This window comes from Gadus macrocephalus, chromosome 8 (assembly GCF_031168955.1).
Source record: "Gadus macrocephalus chromosome 8, ASM3116895v1".
Classification (NCBI taxonomy): Eukaryota; Metazoa; Chordata; class Actinopteri; order Gadiformes; family Gadidae; genus Gadus; species Gadus macrocephalus.
In genome coordinates this window covers 4,714,172-4,728,808 of record NC_082389.1, presented here as the reverse complement: position 1 = coordinate 4,728,808, position 14,637 = coordinate 4,714,172, and the positions used below count along the sequence as shown (strand labels likewise).

Sequence of the window (14,637 nt, the reverse complement as noted above, 5' to 3'; positions counted from 1 at the left end):
CATTGCCTGCTCCCTTAAATTCATTAGCATTCAAAAGTAGAGCCTGATCGATACTCGGTTTTAGTGGACAATGCCGATATAAACATTAAGGATAGGAATGTCCAATATTCATAATATATCGGCCGTTATTCTATAGATATTGTGTTAGGGGGTAGACAAGCTCCTCCAGGGTTGCTGTTCACACTCCAGCAATGCTTCAGGCCATAGCAACATCACATTAAAACCATGAGCTAAAGGAACCAAATAACTGTATGGAGAGGAGCTACGAACCTTCCCACGGAACATGACGTCAAATGGCTTAACTCTAAGAAGCTTTTAGCGGTTTTATCGGCCGATAAAATCGGACAAACAATACATTGGTCGGGCTACAAGAGGAAAACTGATAATGAGAAAAGGGGAGACATAGATTCTCAGTTGCATGTGTTTGAGCATCTGTTTTAGTTCTGCATGTTATAAGGAGTATGTGGCAGAGTGGATATAGGCTATTAGCAAGTGATATTTAGTATTATACCCCGGAGGTTTAATGAGAAAAGCAGTGAAGTCCCTTGAGAAACTCGTTAAACCATTCAATATTTCATAACAACAACACATTGAAGTGCAAAGGCTTCACTGCGAATGAATGAATCAATAGTGTCTACATCAATTTATAGTCAATGTGTCTGTGGATATTCATTGCGTCCAATGGAAAGCTACTCAGAGACATCTCCCATGACGGTGGTGCTTGGAGGCTAAAGCGAGTGACTAGCCATCATTCCAACCGGGAAGTACTCATCACCAGCAGAAAATAGCCCCGAAACACAACACCCTGCGACACGGCCAGGGTTCGGCCATGCAGTGTGACGGTAAACACATGTCAAGGGGGCACTCCGAACCAATTACACTCACAATGAACTTCGGTTTGCTCTTCGAAAGAACACGGCCTGCTTTAAGCTATCGAGTTTTATAGACCCAAATACTCAAAGCTTCAACCATTGAAAGGGACATTACAGCCACGTCCTTCAGGGTAATTTCCTCTAGCACCTCCAGTTGCTATGCAATACTATATGATCAGTCAAAAGTGGGAAGGGAAGAGAGCCTGCGTGTGATAAAGAGGGAGGCGATGTTCTTATGTAAGGGACACTTCAGCTTTTGTCAATGCGGATTTGTTACAGGACTGACATTTGTTCGGGAACTCAAGACTGCCTTGATCCCATACACGACCTTTGAATTTGCTGATGTGCTGCTAAATTCAATGTTGTACATGTTGACTCATTCAGTCAGTCACACTGATGAAAGAAATGAAGAGTCTATGGCCTATTTGAATGTACGCACATTTATGTGTTGTTGACTTCAAAGTAGTTTGCTGCTACCTCAATTTCAAACAACCTATAAACCACGCAGCAGCCAAAATCTATCTTCACCATACTGCAGTCTCAATCAAAGCAATTTTATCAGTGATAATCATTTGTCAGCAAGTCTAGAAAACAATGGGCTTATTTCCTCCAAACTTGCCCAATTTATGTGGAATAATTAGAAGCCACCATTTAAAATGTCCATTTAAATAAGATGGTATCTAGACTTGTTTTATGTCCACAGTGTACATAACACAACAACATTGAGGCAATAATGTTGAACAAATGGAGATGAACATCGGAAATATGATACATAAAATACAATATACCACACTCATCCTCAGTTCATAACGAACACTGCCTGGCATGGCAGGAACCACTCCGATCATAAACTCACCCTTGACGATCACCAGCACGGCACTGTAGGTCTGCCCGGCCATGTTGGTGGCGTTGCAGGTGTACAGGCCGTTGTCGCTCTGCTTGCAGTACAGGATCTTCAAGATGAAGTTCTCCGCTTGGTCCTCGTAGATGACCTGCCGGCGGCCCTCGCTGATGTTGGAGCCGTCCTTCCTCCAGATGATGTGGGGCTTGGGGTGGCCCGTGACGAAGCAGCTCAGCTTGGCGTGCTTCCCCTCCGTGACCGTGCAGGTGCGGGTAAACACGCCCTTGGGCAGCTTGGCCAGCGCCGAGGCCCTCATGCGCTGCTCCATACTCAGAGCGCTCAGCCCATCCTTGATGCTGATGCTGCTGCTGCTGTTGGCGGTGGTGGTGGAGGAGGAAGAGGAGGAGGAGACGGAGGATGAGGAGACGCCGTCCTCGGTGCGGTAGACGGAGATGTCCTTCTTCATGTCCTCCTTGCGCTTCTGCAGGTGCGAGAGCAGGGAGGTGTTCTTATCCGCCGCCGCCCCTTGCTGGCGGGAGTCCTGGGCGTCCACGGCGAGCACGGCAGAGGCGTGCGCCCGGCCCGAGCTGTTCTGCACCCTGCAGGTGTAGGTGCCGGCGTCCAGGTTCCGCACGCTCTGGATCTTCAGGGAGCTGCTGTCGCTGTCCGAGACGATCTTGATGCGGTTGGTCACGCCCATGTAGCGGCCGTCCTTCTCCCAGTCGAAGGCGGGCTCCGGGTGGGCCGCCACCCGGCAGTAGAACACCAGGTTACCCCCCAGAACCACGCGGGAGTTGGTGGGTTTCACCATGAAGACGGGCGCCCTCAGGGCCATCTCCGAGGGCAGCGCCACCTGGAGGGTGACAGCGGCGTAGGCCTCCCCCACAGTGTTCTTGGCGCGGCACAGGTACTGGCCGCTGTCCTCCAGGGCCAGGTCGTAGATGGTGATGCGGTAGACGTCGCCGTCGTCCACCGTCTTGAAGCGCCCCCCCGAGGTCAGCCGGAGTTTGCCCTTCTCCCAGGTGATGAGCGGGATGGGGTTCCCCACGATGGTGCAGCTGAGAGTGGCATCCTTACCCATGCACACCGAGACCGCCTTGGGCCTCGTGAGAAACCTGGGGGCCCCCCCAAACAGGTCCTGATCCATTGTTTCTCCCTAAGTGCCAGGGGGGGAAAGCTGTCAATAGATTGGATTCATCAAAATAGTCTAAAAGTTTAACATTCGATTATTAATAAACTAACAATTGTGCGTGAGATGTTCTTATCCAGGAGTCTACAAACTTGAATGTAATACTTGTCGTAATAATATCGTTATTTATTAATGTTCACCTTAGTTTTTCTGAATATTTTGACATGACGCTATTTAATAATAATGTATGTAAAATTTCAGATAGTGAATTGGAAATGTTTGGCAAATTACTACCAACACAAAAAAAACTAAATTAACCGTAGTTGGTAAATGGATCATGGATAGATAAAAACCAAATCAGTTGGCCAATTGTGATATGAAAATGTGACTGAAAAATGTTTATAAATTATATAGAATTTCATTACTTTTAATTGTTTGTGTCCTATTCCTGACAATAGAAAAAACTTGTAAACCACAGTGGTTGACAGCTAGCAATGCTATCTGTCAAAAACACTATGCAAACGACAAAGATGCCATTTTTATAGTAGACAGTATGTCTCAGCCGGCCGCTACCCTGCATGGTCCCTGACCCTATTTATAAACACAGCCATAGTATCCTCTACCTCAAATGAATCCCATCAAGGCAGAACGCAGGTCAAACAACAAACAAAACATAACAAAAGACCTTGATCAAACACAATAAATGCATCCTTCTTAACAAGGTCAAACAGAGAAGACACACAGGCCTACTGCCTTTCAAAGGGCGATATTTGCCAACTTTGTCACCTCCCTCCAGTGAGGGGTGCGTCCCTAAAATAACCTCAGCTGTCAGAGCCCGTCTCGGTCCATGGCCATTTGTAGAAGCGGGGCGAGATAAGCCGCCTGATAGACCGAGCACCAAGCCACGAATAAATGGCGGCTGCATTATATGATAAAGTGACGGCTAATTCTTCATTCTTCATTCATGATTCGTTACGTGATGTTGTTGGAAGCTAATTATTATTTGTTGGACAAATGTCCAACAAGATATAGCTGTATAGCTTGTAAGGTGTTGTTTGAGGCAAATTTCAACACACTGGATCGAAAGCGAAACATGTAATAAAGTAGCGCGGTAAATGCTAAATGCAATGCACGTGGCAGGGCATTCCTCAAATCAAATAAAGTAAAATAACAATCTATAAAGTGACTCCATAACCATGCAGTACAGTACGGTAACGTTACTTGTTGGTTTGCAGTTTTCTCTACTAAAATAAAGTTTGAATAGAATAAAAAGGTATTTACTAGTTTGTTTTATTTTAGTTTTACATCAATATCAAACAATTGAATAACTCCTTGAGTTTATACCTTAATTCTTCAGACACACTATAGTCAAATCGGTGTTGTAGGCTACCATTGGACTAAAAGCGGTTTGACGGAAGAAATAATCCAAGTTTCGTACGTAGAAATCCCAAACAAAATATTTCCTCTGCTTTGAAATATCCTTCAATTGACTGTAAATCCGGAATAGTGGAACATCCCCCCAGTGTCCCGCGGTGGGCGGTGGAGTATACGTACCTTCTCTTTCTTCCCTGGTACCTCACGATGACAAACAGCCGACGTCCTGTTTGGGGTCAGCCTCCTTTCTAAAATAGACCCGTCACTCATCACTGCAGATAGCTTGCAGGCCCACAGGTTAGGATGTGAAGCGGCTCGGTTGACTTCACCGAAACACAAGACTGCATTTAAAAGTTGTTATTAACATAGTTCATCCACTGCTAGGCTATTTAATTTACATTTCACAACAGAAAACGACATTTCACTAACATGAATATCGTTCTGTGTTCATCTATTTAACTCTTACACTGCATACAAAGCCTTCAAATGCATGTCATTTGTTGTGTAGAAAGTGGAGAAATTCAGTCATATCCTACAATCATATGAGATAATCCTTTAATCAAGTCAGATCGCGCTTCATTTTCCTGTACATATTTAGTCAGTTCAAAGCAGGCCTCAAACAACCCAGTCAAATGCCTCGCATTCCTTCGCCAGTTGTCGGAAATGATTAACCTACGCACTATCAAACATAAGAACATTGTTCAAAGTGTGCTGTGCTCCGGCGTTGTGCGTTTCCTTCCGTCGGGCTTTCCCCCCCGGAGCCACCGTGTGATTGACAGCAGCAGGTCCCAGTCTGGATTTAAACGGGAGAAACCCTAGCAGAGGCTTAACACTGCTCACTGTGGCTCCTCACTTCATCTTCTGCCACAGCTCTGGAACACATCACCTCTCACCTCTGCACTTTCGGAGCAAGACATTCAGGTGCTTCGATGGGGACCATCTTGGAATTATAATTAATAAGGCCTATTGTTATTTGCAGTTTGATCGGTAGGTATTAGTGTTAGGCCCAGTAGTATTAGAATATGAGTAGGCCGATTATTATTTAGTATTATTACAATGGGGCTAAAAAACAGTAGATGGCGCCAAATTATAGAAGAAAATAAGTAGAAAAATCGATCATACCAATCTGCTGTTTGTAGAACCATGGCAATGGCATGAATGGATTTTCATTCTGAATCGTGATGTATGATAAGTTTTCTTAAATTGGTTAGGCCTACTAGTAGCCTACCTTTGTTTGAGATACAGTTGGACTACCATCATAAACTTTGCATGCATTATACCATTCAGACAAAGTATTTCTCAACAAGACTCACACATTTTTGCGGAGTTGATAAGTGAGTAAAGTCTCTGCATCTTATCTCTCTCTACTCCCTCAATCTCCTTTCAACTCTCATGCTATGGCGCCCTTGTGCCTCTCTCAATAACATATTACGCAGACATATACATTACACATACACAAACACACAAAATCCCACGGTGATGTGAGGTAATACACTGAAGTCTGTGTGGAGAATAAGTCATGCTGCTAACACACAATAAGGGTTGTGTGTTAACATTAACCCTTTATTAATAGTTGTATGCAGTAATTAGCATTAACTCACAATTGACAATTTCCTTATGGTCTAGTTTATTAACTAATATTTTCTATGTTTACTAATGGTGTTCATGTTAACGAAGGCTGATGTTAACTAAGGTATTAATTTATACATTATTTAGTAACCCTAACCTTAAATGTAACCCCTATGCTAAAGAAATACAACAATGCTTATCAATGTAAATTAACTAATGTTAGTTAATGTAGACTACCCTTATTTCCAAAGTGTTACCGTCACGAGAGAAAGTATCTTAAGCAACAAAAGGGAAGTTATGCAGGGAAGAAAAAAGCTGTAAGTAAGAAATACTGAACACACTTCTAAAAACCTCTCCAAAAGATAAACACAGGCCATTCGTTTATGATAGTATAGTATCACATAAATAGATAAAACAACTGACATCTTCTGTTGGCTGGCATTGCAGATGTTTAATACCAACTAAAGATAGGATTATAATAGGGCCCTGGAGTTGCAGTAGATGCTTCTTAATACTGGGCTTTATCTGAAGTAGAGGCTAATAAATACAAGCCTTTATCTGTCCGTCCTCTTCACTCACACATGACTCACTATTTCCCTTCCAGTTATTCAGATCACCGTATGGCCGTTGGTAGAGCAGGATTGAGCCTGGGAAAAGACCAGACTGGGACAATGAATGTATAGCTGTGTTGCATGGATTGAATGTTACCCTGGGAAACTATGATCATTGAGTGACCAAAATGTAAAACACATGATCAAATGGACTGTTTTTCAGTCAACAGTTTTTCAGATGTTGAGTAGCTAAATATGTTTTTTATTTTTGTACACATATATGGTTTTGCGTTTCCATCTCGGGAAAGCCCAGCCACTGTGAAGCTGAATGTTTTAATAAAGAAAGGTAAAAACCATGGTCTTCTTGTTGTTAGTGCCAGAGACAGTTCCTATCTCTTCCTTTTTTTTAACTAGGTCTGTGCTGTCTCAATCCCACTGGCCTCTCACATCTCTCTATGCTATTCTTTCAAGGATGTCTACCTCATCATTTAGGATTCTGCAAAGGCCTCTCCCCTCAGAAACATATTTTCTTCTCTTCCAGTTTGATAGATAAAGCATTTGTGTTCCGTTCTCTCCCTGTATAAAGCCTCTTTCTTTGTTTCTGTAAATGGTCTTGCCCAACATGTCCTCTTATAATTTTTTGTTGTTGCAATAATGATATTTTGCAAGGGTTTATGCAAGGTGTCAATCATGGACACCTTACATACATAGCGATTTCAGAACATGTTTCACAATATGGGGTATTTCCTTTTTCTGAATATTATGCTTGTACTAGGGATATTTGAAATGGATGTGTTAATAGCGACTCTCAAAACGATCTGTCAAAAATACATCTTTACAATTGCAACAGAGACAGACTTGCATTCATTTTTTGACCTACCAATGAAACAGAGAAAATAAACAGGACTAACGGTAACTAGAATCGTGTTGCAAACCAAAGATTAAAAAAAAAATATTAGTTATTTGTTAATCAGTCTGCATTATATGACAACAAAAAATCGGAACAAGTCAATTAAAAAAATAAATCGCAGAGAGAATATCCGAACTGTGTTCAAATAAAAAAATAAAATAAGGTAGCCTAGGCCTCCAGACACAGGATATATCCACTCCACTGTGGACTCACTCAATGTAATTGTATGCATTGTATAATCCATGCAGTTGGTGCGGACACCAGAAGGGGCTTAATAATTATTGAAATGCCCCGAAGCCTCGACGCTTCCCGTAAAATAGGCCAACATATCGCCAAAGGGAGGCACCGAAAAACACACGGATTGCTCAAGCCTGGAAGTTCCGCAGAGGTGGCTCAACAGTCAAGAGCCTCCTATATAAGAACCGCTCAGGCTCTCGTTCTCCACCAGTTGAGTTCGGAATTGTTCAGCACAAAGCCAAACTGAAAATGACGACTCAGATGAGATTGTTGTGCTTCGCTGCGGTTACCTTACTGGCGGAGGCTCAGATGATCCCGGGCCCCTTTATCTTTCCTCTGAAAAACTTCCGCCCCCTGCTGGACCAGCTTCGGGTTGAAGCTGTAAGCATAGAAAACAGCTTCAGCACTTTGTCTTGATGCCATGTCTATAATGCCATTTAATGCTGAAATGAAAGATGGCTACTATTGCATTAACGTGAACTATGTCTATCTTTGATATAGGTCTATCCAGAGGGTGTGGACCTGTCCATCATGTCAGTGAAAAAAATGACATTCCCTGCACAAGAGTTAGACTGCAGCCAAGTGAACACTTCCATGCCCGGACAGCAATGTCCACTAAAGGAAAACGGGGTAAGCATGTACAACCGTCCTTTCTTGAAAAACGTGTCTTGTTTAGTAATGTTAGATTCACATGACAGATGTTATTTTGAAATTGTAATGAACTATTTCCATATTTTGGTCTTTTCCAGAAAATTATGAATTGCAATTTCACCCTGAGCTACATAAACCAAGATGCTGACATTCAAGGCTTTCAGTTCAACTGTGATGCTGCAATCAAGGAGGCAACCCTGGTAAGGCTTATCCAAACTTAAAAAAAAATATGATGTATCTATGTAGAGCTGATGAGAATGTTATTCTTATGATTCATGAAGAACATCACGTTCTCATGCAATGATGTGAACTTCTCCATGCGATTCATGAAGAGCATCACATTCAAATGTAATGATCTCCATATGATTCATGAAGAACATCACATTCACATGTAATGATGTGTGTGCAGTTGCCCTAATAGTTAAACAGTACAGTAGTTAATGTAACCATCAAGAATACTAAATAATTTTATTAAGCGGGATACATTATTTTAAGCAGTGACAAATTGTTGAATCTGTAATCATCTTTCACCCTATTGTCTCGACCTCGAACCAATCTGAATCCTCACCTCTTTAACCCTGCATCCATTTCTGTGCCATCTCCTGATAACAGACCAGAGTGAGAAGGAGCAGGTCTGGCCGTGGATCAGGCAAAGGGGGCCGTGGCGGATCTAGGGGGTCCAGTAGATCTTGGCCTAGGAGGTCCAGAGGCTCCAAGGGATCCAGTGGGTCCAGAGGCTCCAGGGGATCCAGTGGGTCCAGAGGATCCAGGGGAGGTCTTTCAGGGCGTGGTTCTTCCATCGCCGGAATCGGAAACAGAAACAGCGGCGGAACGCGTACAGCATAAACTGACTATAGCTAAGCCTGCTTTAAGTCAAGGGAAAAGGTAGCAGCGCATTGGCTTGAGCCTGTCTCACTTATTTTCTTGATTTATGTTGCATTTGCAAATAGTCAAGAACTTGTTTTGTTTGTTAACTTCCTCTTTATAGATTTGATTGTTCACCCATAAAGTATCTATGTTTTCATAATAAAAAACAAAATGCAAACTATAGAAAAATGTGCTTATAATCTTTTGTACAATGCCAAGTACCAGGTTCCTGTACTCCAGAGAAAAACAACATCAGGCAAATGGGTGGTAAATATGCTGCAATGATATTAGGCTAATCCCACAAAGGGAGTTTTAAAAGTACACTTTGAGAATTAGCATACAATCTAAGACCACTTTGAAACAAATTGGGTGTGCGTTTTTGTGGCCTCATAGAAGACTCGACGCACCCTGATTTACCCAGTTTGGAACATTGTTCCTGGGAACGAAAAGGGCAGAATTTATTGTTAATATTTGTACGGTCGTTACCTCATCTCCTTTGATGAACACTGAAGGCGTTATTAACGTGGTTATAATATTGTATTATTATTTTTTTTTAGAATCTAACATAATTATTCATCAGTATCAAATATGCAGTGCCGTAACTACATCTCTGACGTTTATAACAAAACAAACCGTTTGAAAATGTAGCAAGGTGGTTATGGTTATTTTAAAAGTACATGTACCACTACCAAGTCAACACAGTGTTATGGGTGAGCAGCTGACTGGCAAGTTGGCCGCCAGTGCTGACCTTCGACTCCATTGGCCAGCAGAATATGCATGTGTACGTTTTTCAAATGACATTTTCTCTAAATCTATACAATAATATCAAATGGCTCCTTGTGTACAAGTAGTCAGTACAACAGTTAGTATGTTCATATCAGTCAGTCCCTGAACTTATGGGATATTCGGTCTATAGCCCACTTCAAAGTGCTGACATAATGCAATTTTGCAAAGGCGAGAATATGCATGTGTACGTTTTTCAAATGACATTTTCTCTAAATCTATACAGTAAAATCAAATGGTTCCTTGTGTACAAGTAGTCAGTGCAACGGTTAGTATGGTCATATCAGTCAGTGCCTGAACTTATGTGAAATTCGGTCTATAGCTCACTTCAAAGTGCTGACATAATGCAATTTTGCAAAGGCGAGAATATGCATGTGTACGTTTTTCAAATGACATTTTCTCAAAGTTTATACGGTAAAATCACATGGTTCCTTGTGTACAAGAAGTCGGCAAACCGGTTAATATGTTCATATCAGTCAGTGCCTGAACTTATGTGAAATTCGGTCTATAGCTCACTTCAAAGTGCTGACATAATGCAATTAGCAAAGGTGAAAAATATGCATATGTGAGTTTTTCAAAGGACATTTTCTCAACATCTATACAGTAAAATCATCAGATATTGCCTACACAATGTTATGGGTGAGCAGCTGACTGGCAAGATGTCCGCAAGTGCGGACATTCTAGACGCCGCCGTAAGACAGCTAGTGCTCTATATATCTACGCACGTAGGTGAAGGGTTTTATTTTGAAAACGTTGCGAGATACCACCCAAAGGCTGTTTAGAGTAAAGGCGCACAAAGATTTTGTGTGACGGCTGGCTTAACCGCGGATGAACGAATGGCAGCTCACTTGACCGCAGTGCAAAACGCATGCTGCTCTAATTAGCTTTATTTTCAGTTTAACTGAAAATAAAGCTCTTGTGCATGAATTTTACCCGTCACAATATTGCCTGTTCAATGTTATGTCTCGGAAAAACTATTGAATTTAAAATAAATCATTATTTTGAAGAAATATGAAATAATGTACACAATCAAATAAATAGAGAGTTGACGGAGAAGATGGTGGTTTGATCTAGTTTCAAAGTTTATACCGTTTATGCTCGGTAATACCGGTGTAACGTGTTGACACGACTACTACTACATGTTCAAAATCGGTTAACATATTCTCCATCCATTAAAAGTGAAGGATCAGTTAAGTCATTAATTCGTCTGAAATATACCAGCCAGCACATACACATTTGACTAGCAGCTTGTGCTAGCTCCCGCCTAGCAATAACGTCAATGGTGGAGCTCTGGCTAACTGTTTTCCTGTCAATTCACCTGCACAACTCGTTAATGTGGTGGCCGGGTTTGCCACGGAGCCCGGTCTGGCACAGCCCGAACAAACTACGTGGCACCCCCCCTCTCTTCATCCCATGGGCCCACCACCTGTGGGAAGACCAGTTGGGGTCGGGTGCGCAGCCACATGGGTGGCAGCGAAGGTCAGGGGTCTCGACGGACCAGACCCGAGTGGCAGAAGCTGGCTCTGGGGACGTGGAACGTCACCTCGCTGTGGGGAAAGGAACCGGAGCTTGTGAGGGAGGTGGAGCGCTATCAGTTAGATCTGGTGGGGCTTACCTCCACGCACAGTCTCAGCTCCGGTACCGTACTCCTGGATAAGGGTTGGACTCTATTCTTCTCCGGAGTTGCCGAGGGCGTGAGGCGCCGGGCGGGTGTGGGGATACTCATAAATCCCCGGCTGAGGGCCGCGGTGTTGGAGTTTACCCCGGTAGAGGAGAGGGTCGCCTCCCTGCGCCTAAGGGTTGTAGGGGGGAAAACTCTGACTGTTGTTTGTGCGTATGCACCAAACAGCAGCTCAGAGTACTCGGCCTTCTTGGAGACCCTGAATGGAGTCCTGTATGGGGCTCCAGTAGGGGACTCCGTAGTTCTGCTGGGTGACTTCAACGCCCACGTGGGCAACGATGGAGACACCTGGAGAGGCGTGGTGGGGAGGAACGGCCTCCCTGATCTAAACCCGAGCGGTCGTTTGTTATTGGACTTCTGTGCTAGTCATGGATTATCCATAACAAACACCATGTTCGAACATAAGGGTGCTCATAAGTGTACCTGGTACCAGAGTACCCTAGGCCGAAGATCAATGATCGATTTTGTGATCGTGTCATCTGATCTGAGGCCGCATGTGTTTTGGACACTCGGGTAAAGAGAGGGGCGGAACTGTCAACCGACCAACATCTGGTTGTGAGTTGGATCAGGGAATGGGGGAAATTTCCGGATAGACCTGGTAAGCCCAAACGAGTAGTGCGGGTGAACTGGGAACGTCTGGAGGAGGCCCCCGTCCTAGGTATCTTCAACTCACACCTCCGGCTGAGTTTTTCTGGCATTCCTGTGGAGGTTGGGGGCATTGAGCCGGAGTGGGCGGTGTTCAAAGCCTCCATTGCTGAAGCTGCGGTGGCTAGCTGTGGCCTCAGGATCTTAGGCTCCTCAAGGGGCGGTAACCCTCGGACACCGTGGTGGACACCGGTGGTCAGGGAAGCCGTCCGATTGAAGAAGGAGGCCTTCCGGGATATGATATCCTGGAGGACTCCTGACTCGGTTGCAGGGAACCGACAGGCCCGAAGGGCTGCAGCTGCTGCCGTGTCGGAGGCTAAGCAGCGGGTGTGGGAGAAGTTCGGAGAGGCCATGGAGAAGGACTTTCGGTCGGCACCAAAGTGTTTCTGGAAGACTATCCGGCACCTCAGGAGGGGGAAACGGGGAACCATCCAAGCTGTGTACAGTAAGGATGGGACTCTGTTGACCTCAACTGAGGAGGTCGTCGGACGTTGGAAGGAACACTTTGAGGAACTCCTGAATCCGAATAACACGCCCTCTATGTTGGAGGCAGAGCTCGAGGTTGATGGTGTTTCGTCGTCAATTTCCCTGGTGGAGGTCACTGAGGTAGTCAAACATCTCCGCAGTGGCAAAGCCCCAGGGATTGATGAGATCCAGCCAGAAATGCTAAAGGCTCTGGGTGTTGAGGGGCTGTCATGGTTGACACGCCTATTCAACATCGCGTGGGAGTCGGGTACAGTGCCAAAGGAGTGGCAAACCGGGGTGGTGGTTCCCCTGTTCAAAAAGGGGGACCAGAGAGTGTGTGCCAATTACCGGGGTATCACACTTCTCAGCCTCCCTGGTAAAGTCTACTCCAAGGTGCTGGAAAGGAGTGTTCGGCCGATCGTCGAACCTCAGATTGAAGAGGAACAATGCGGTTTTCGCCCCGGACGTGGAACTACGGACCAGCTCTTCACTCTCGCAAGGATCCTGGAGGGGGCCTGGGAGTATGCCCATCCGGTCTACATGTGTTTTGTGGATCTGGAGAAGGCGTATGACCGGGTCCCCCGGGAGAAACTGTGGGAGGTGCTGCGGGACTATGGGGCAAGGGGGTCTATCCTCAGGGCCATCCAATCTCTGTACTCCCAAAGCGAGAGCTGTGTTCACGTCCTCGGCAGCCAGTCAGTTTCGTTCTCAGTGGGTGCTGGTCTCCGCCAGGGCTGCGCCTTGTCACCAATCCTGTTTGTGATATACATGGACAGGATATCGAGGCGTAGTCGTGGTGGGGAGGGGTTGCAGTTCGGTGGTCTAAGGATCTCGTCACTGCTTTTTGCGGATGATGTGGTCCTCATTGGATCATCGGCCTGTGACCTTCAGCACTCACTGGATCGGCTGGCGGCCGAGTGTGAAGCGGCTGGGATGAGGATCAGCACCGCTAAATCTGAGGCCATGACTCTTAGCAGGAAACCGATGGATTGCTTACTCCGGGTAGGAAATGAGTCCTTAGCCCAAGTGAAGGAGTTCAAGTACCTCGGGGTCTTGTTCGCGAGTGAGGGTACTATGGAGCGTGAGATTGGCCGGAGAATCGGAGCAGCGGGGGCGGTATTGCGTTCGCTTTACCGCACAGTTGTAACGAAAAGAGAGCTGAGCCGCAAGGCAAAGCTCTCGATCTACCGGTCGATCTTCGTTCCTATCCTCACCTATGGTCATGAGGGCTGGGTGATGACCGAAAGGACGAGATCGCGGGTACAAGCGGCCGAGATGAGTTTTCTCAGAAGGGTGGCTGGCGTCTCCCTTAGGGATAGGGTGAGAAGCTCAGCCATCCGTGAGGAACTCGGATTAGAGCCGCTGCTCCTTTACTTAGAAAGGAGTCAGCTGAGGTGGTTCGGGCATCTGGTAAGGATGCCCACTGGGCACCTTCCTTGGGAGGTGTTTCAGGCACGTCCAGTGGGGAGGAGACCTCGGGGAAGACCCAGGACTAGGTGGAGAGATTATATCTCAACACTGGCCTGGGAACGCCTCGGGATCTCCCCGTCAGAGCTGGTCAATGTGGCCCGGGAAAGGGAAGTCTGGGGCCCCCTGCTTGAGCTGCTCCCCCCGCGACCCGACCCCGGATAAGCGGACGAAAATGAGATGAGAACTCGTTAATGCCTGACTTCGGAATAAATCCGTTATTTTTGAGCACTTAGATGCATCCCCCTCCATCATCCTCCTCTTCTTTATTCTGGCATTTTCAGCCCCTCCTTTCTCTTTTCTCTCCTTGCCTTCCATGAGTGCAACAACAAGCAAAAGCGAGCAACCACGAACTTGCTCGCCTTCTCTGTCAGACGCGTCTTTAGGGTCATGCCATTAGACGTGGGGCTGCTCATATATTCCCCTACATTTCCGAAAATGGACTTGACCTGCAAGCTGTTTATTGGATATACGCATTTCCCAATCCCAGGAGTCTTTGCTCCATTCTACGTCAATTCAAGAACAAACAAATAAAGTAAACTGTAGTTCGTATTATTTATTTCATGGCCATGAAAGTTCTGTAACGCCTGAATAA

At 45.2% G+C, this 14,637-nt stretch overlaps 1 protein-coding gene across 2 annotated transcripts; it reads right to left on the bottom strand.

The window, feature by feature from the left end:
* Positions 1 to 17: 17 nt before the first annotated feature.
* On the bottom strand, positions 18 to 5,407 carry LOC132462616 (obscurin-like). Of its 2 annotated transcripts, none has more exons than XM_060058236.1 (2): positions 4,397 to 5,407; positions 18 to 2,869 (listed from the first exon to the last, which is right to left on the bottom strand). In XM_060058236.1, the coding sequence occupies exons 1-2, from the start codon at positions 4,484 to 4,486 to the stop codon at positions 1,553 to 1,555; spliced, it is 1,407 nt and encodes a 468-aa protein (XP_059914219.1). In that variant the 5' UTR covers positions 4,487 to 5,407; the 3' UTR covers positions 18 to 1,552. The 2 variants fall into 2 exon arrangements, with proteins under 2 accessions (XP_059914219.1, XP_059914220.1); XM_060058237.1 differs by lacking the exon at positions 4,397 to 5,407 and adding an exon at positions 4,187 to 4,390 and having other exon boundaries at positions 23 to 2,869.
* Between the last annotated feature and the right edge of the window lie 9,230 nt (positions 5,408 to 14,637).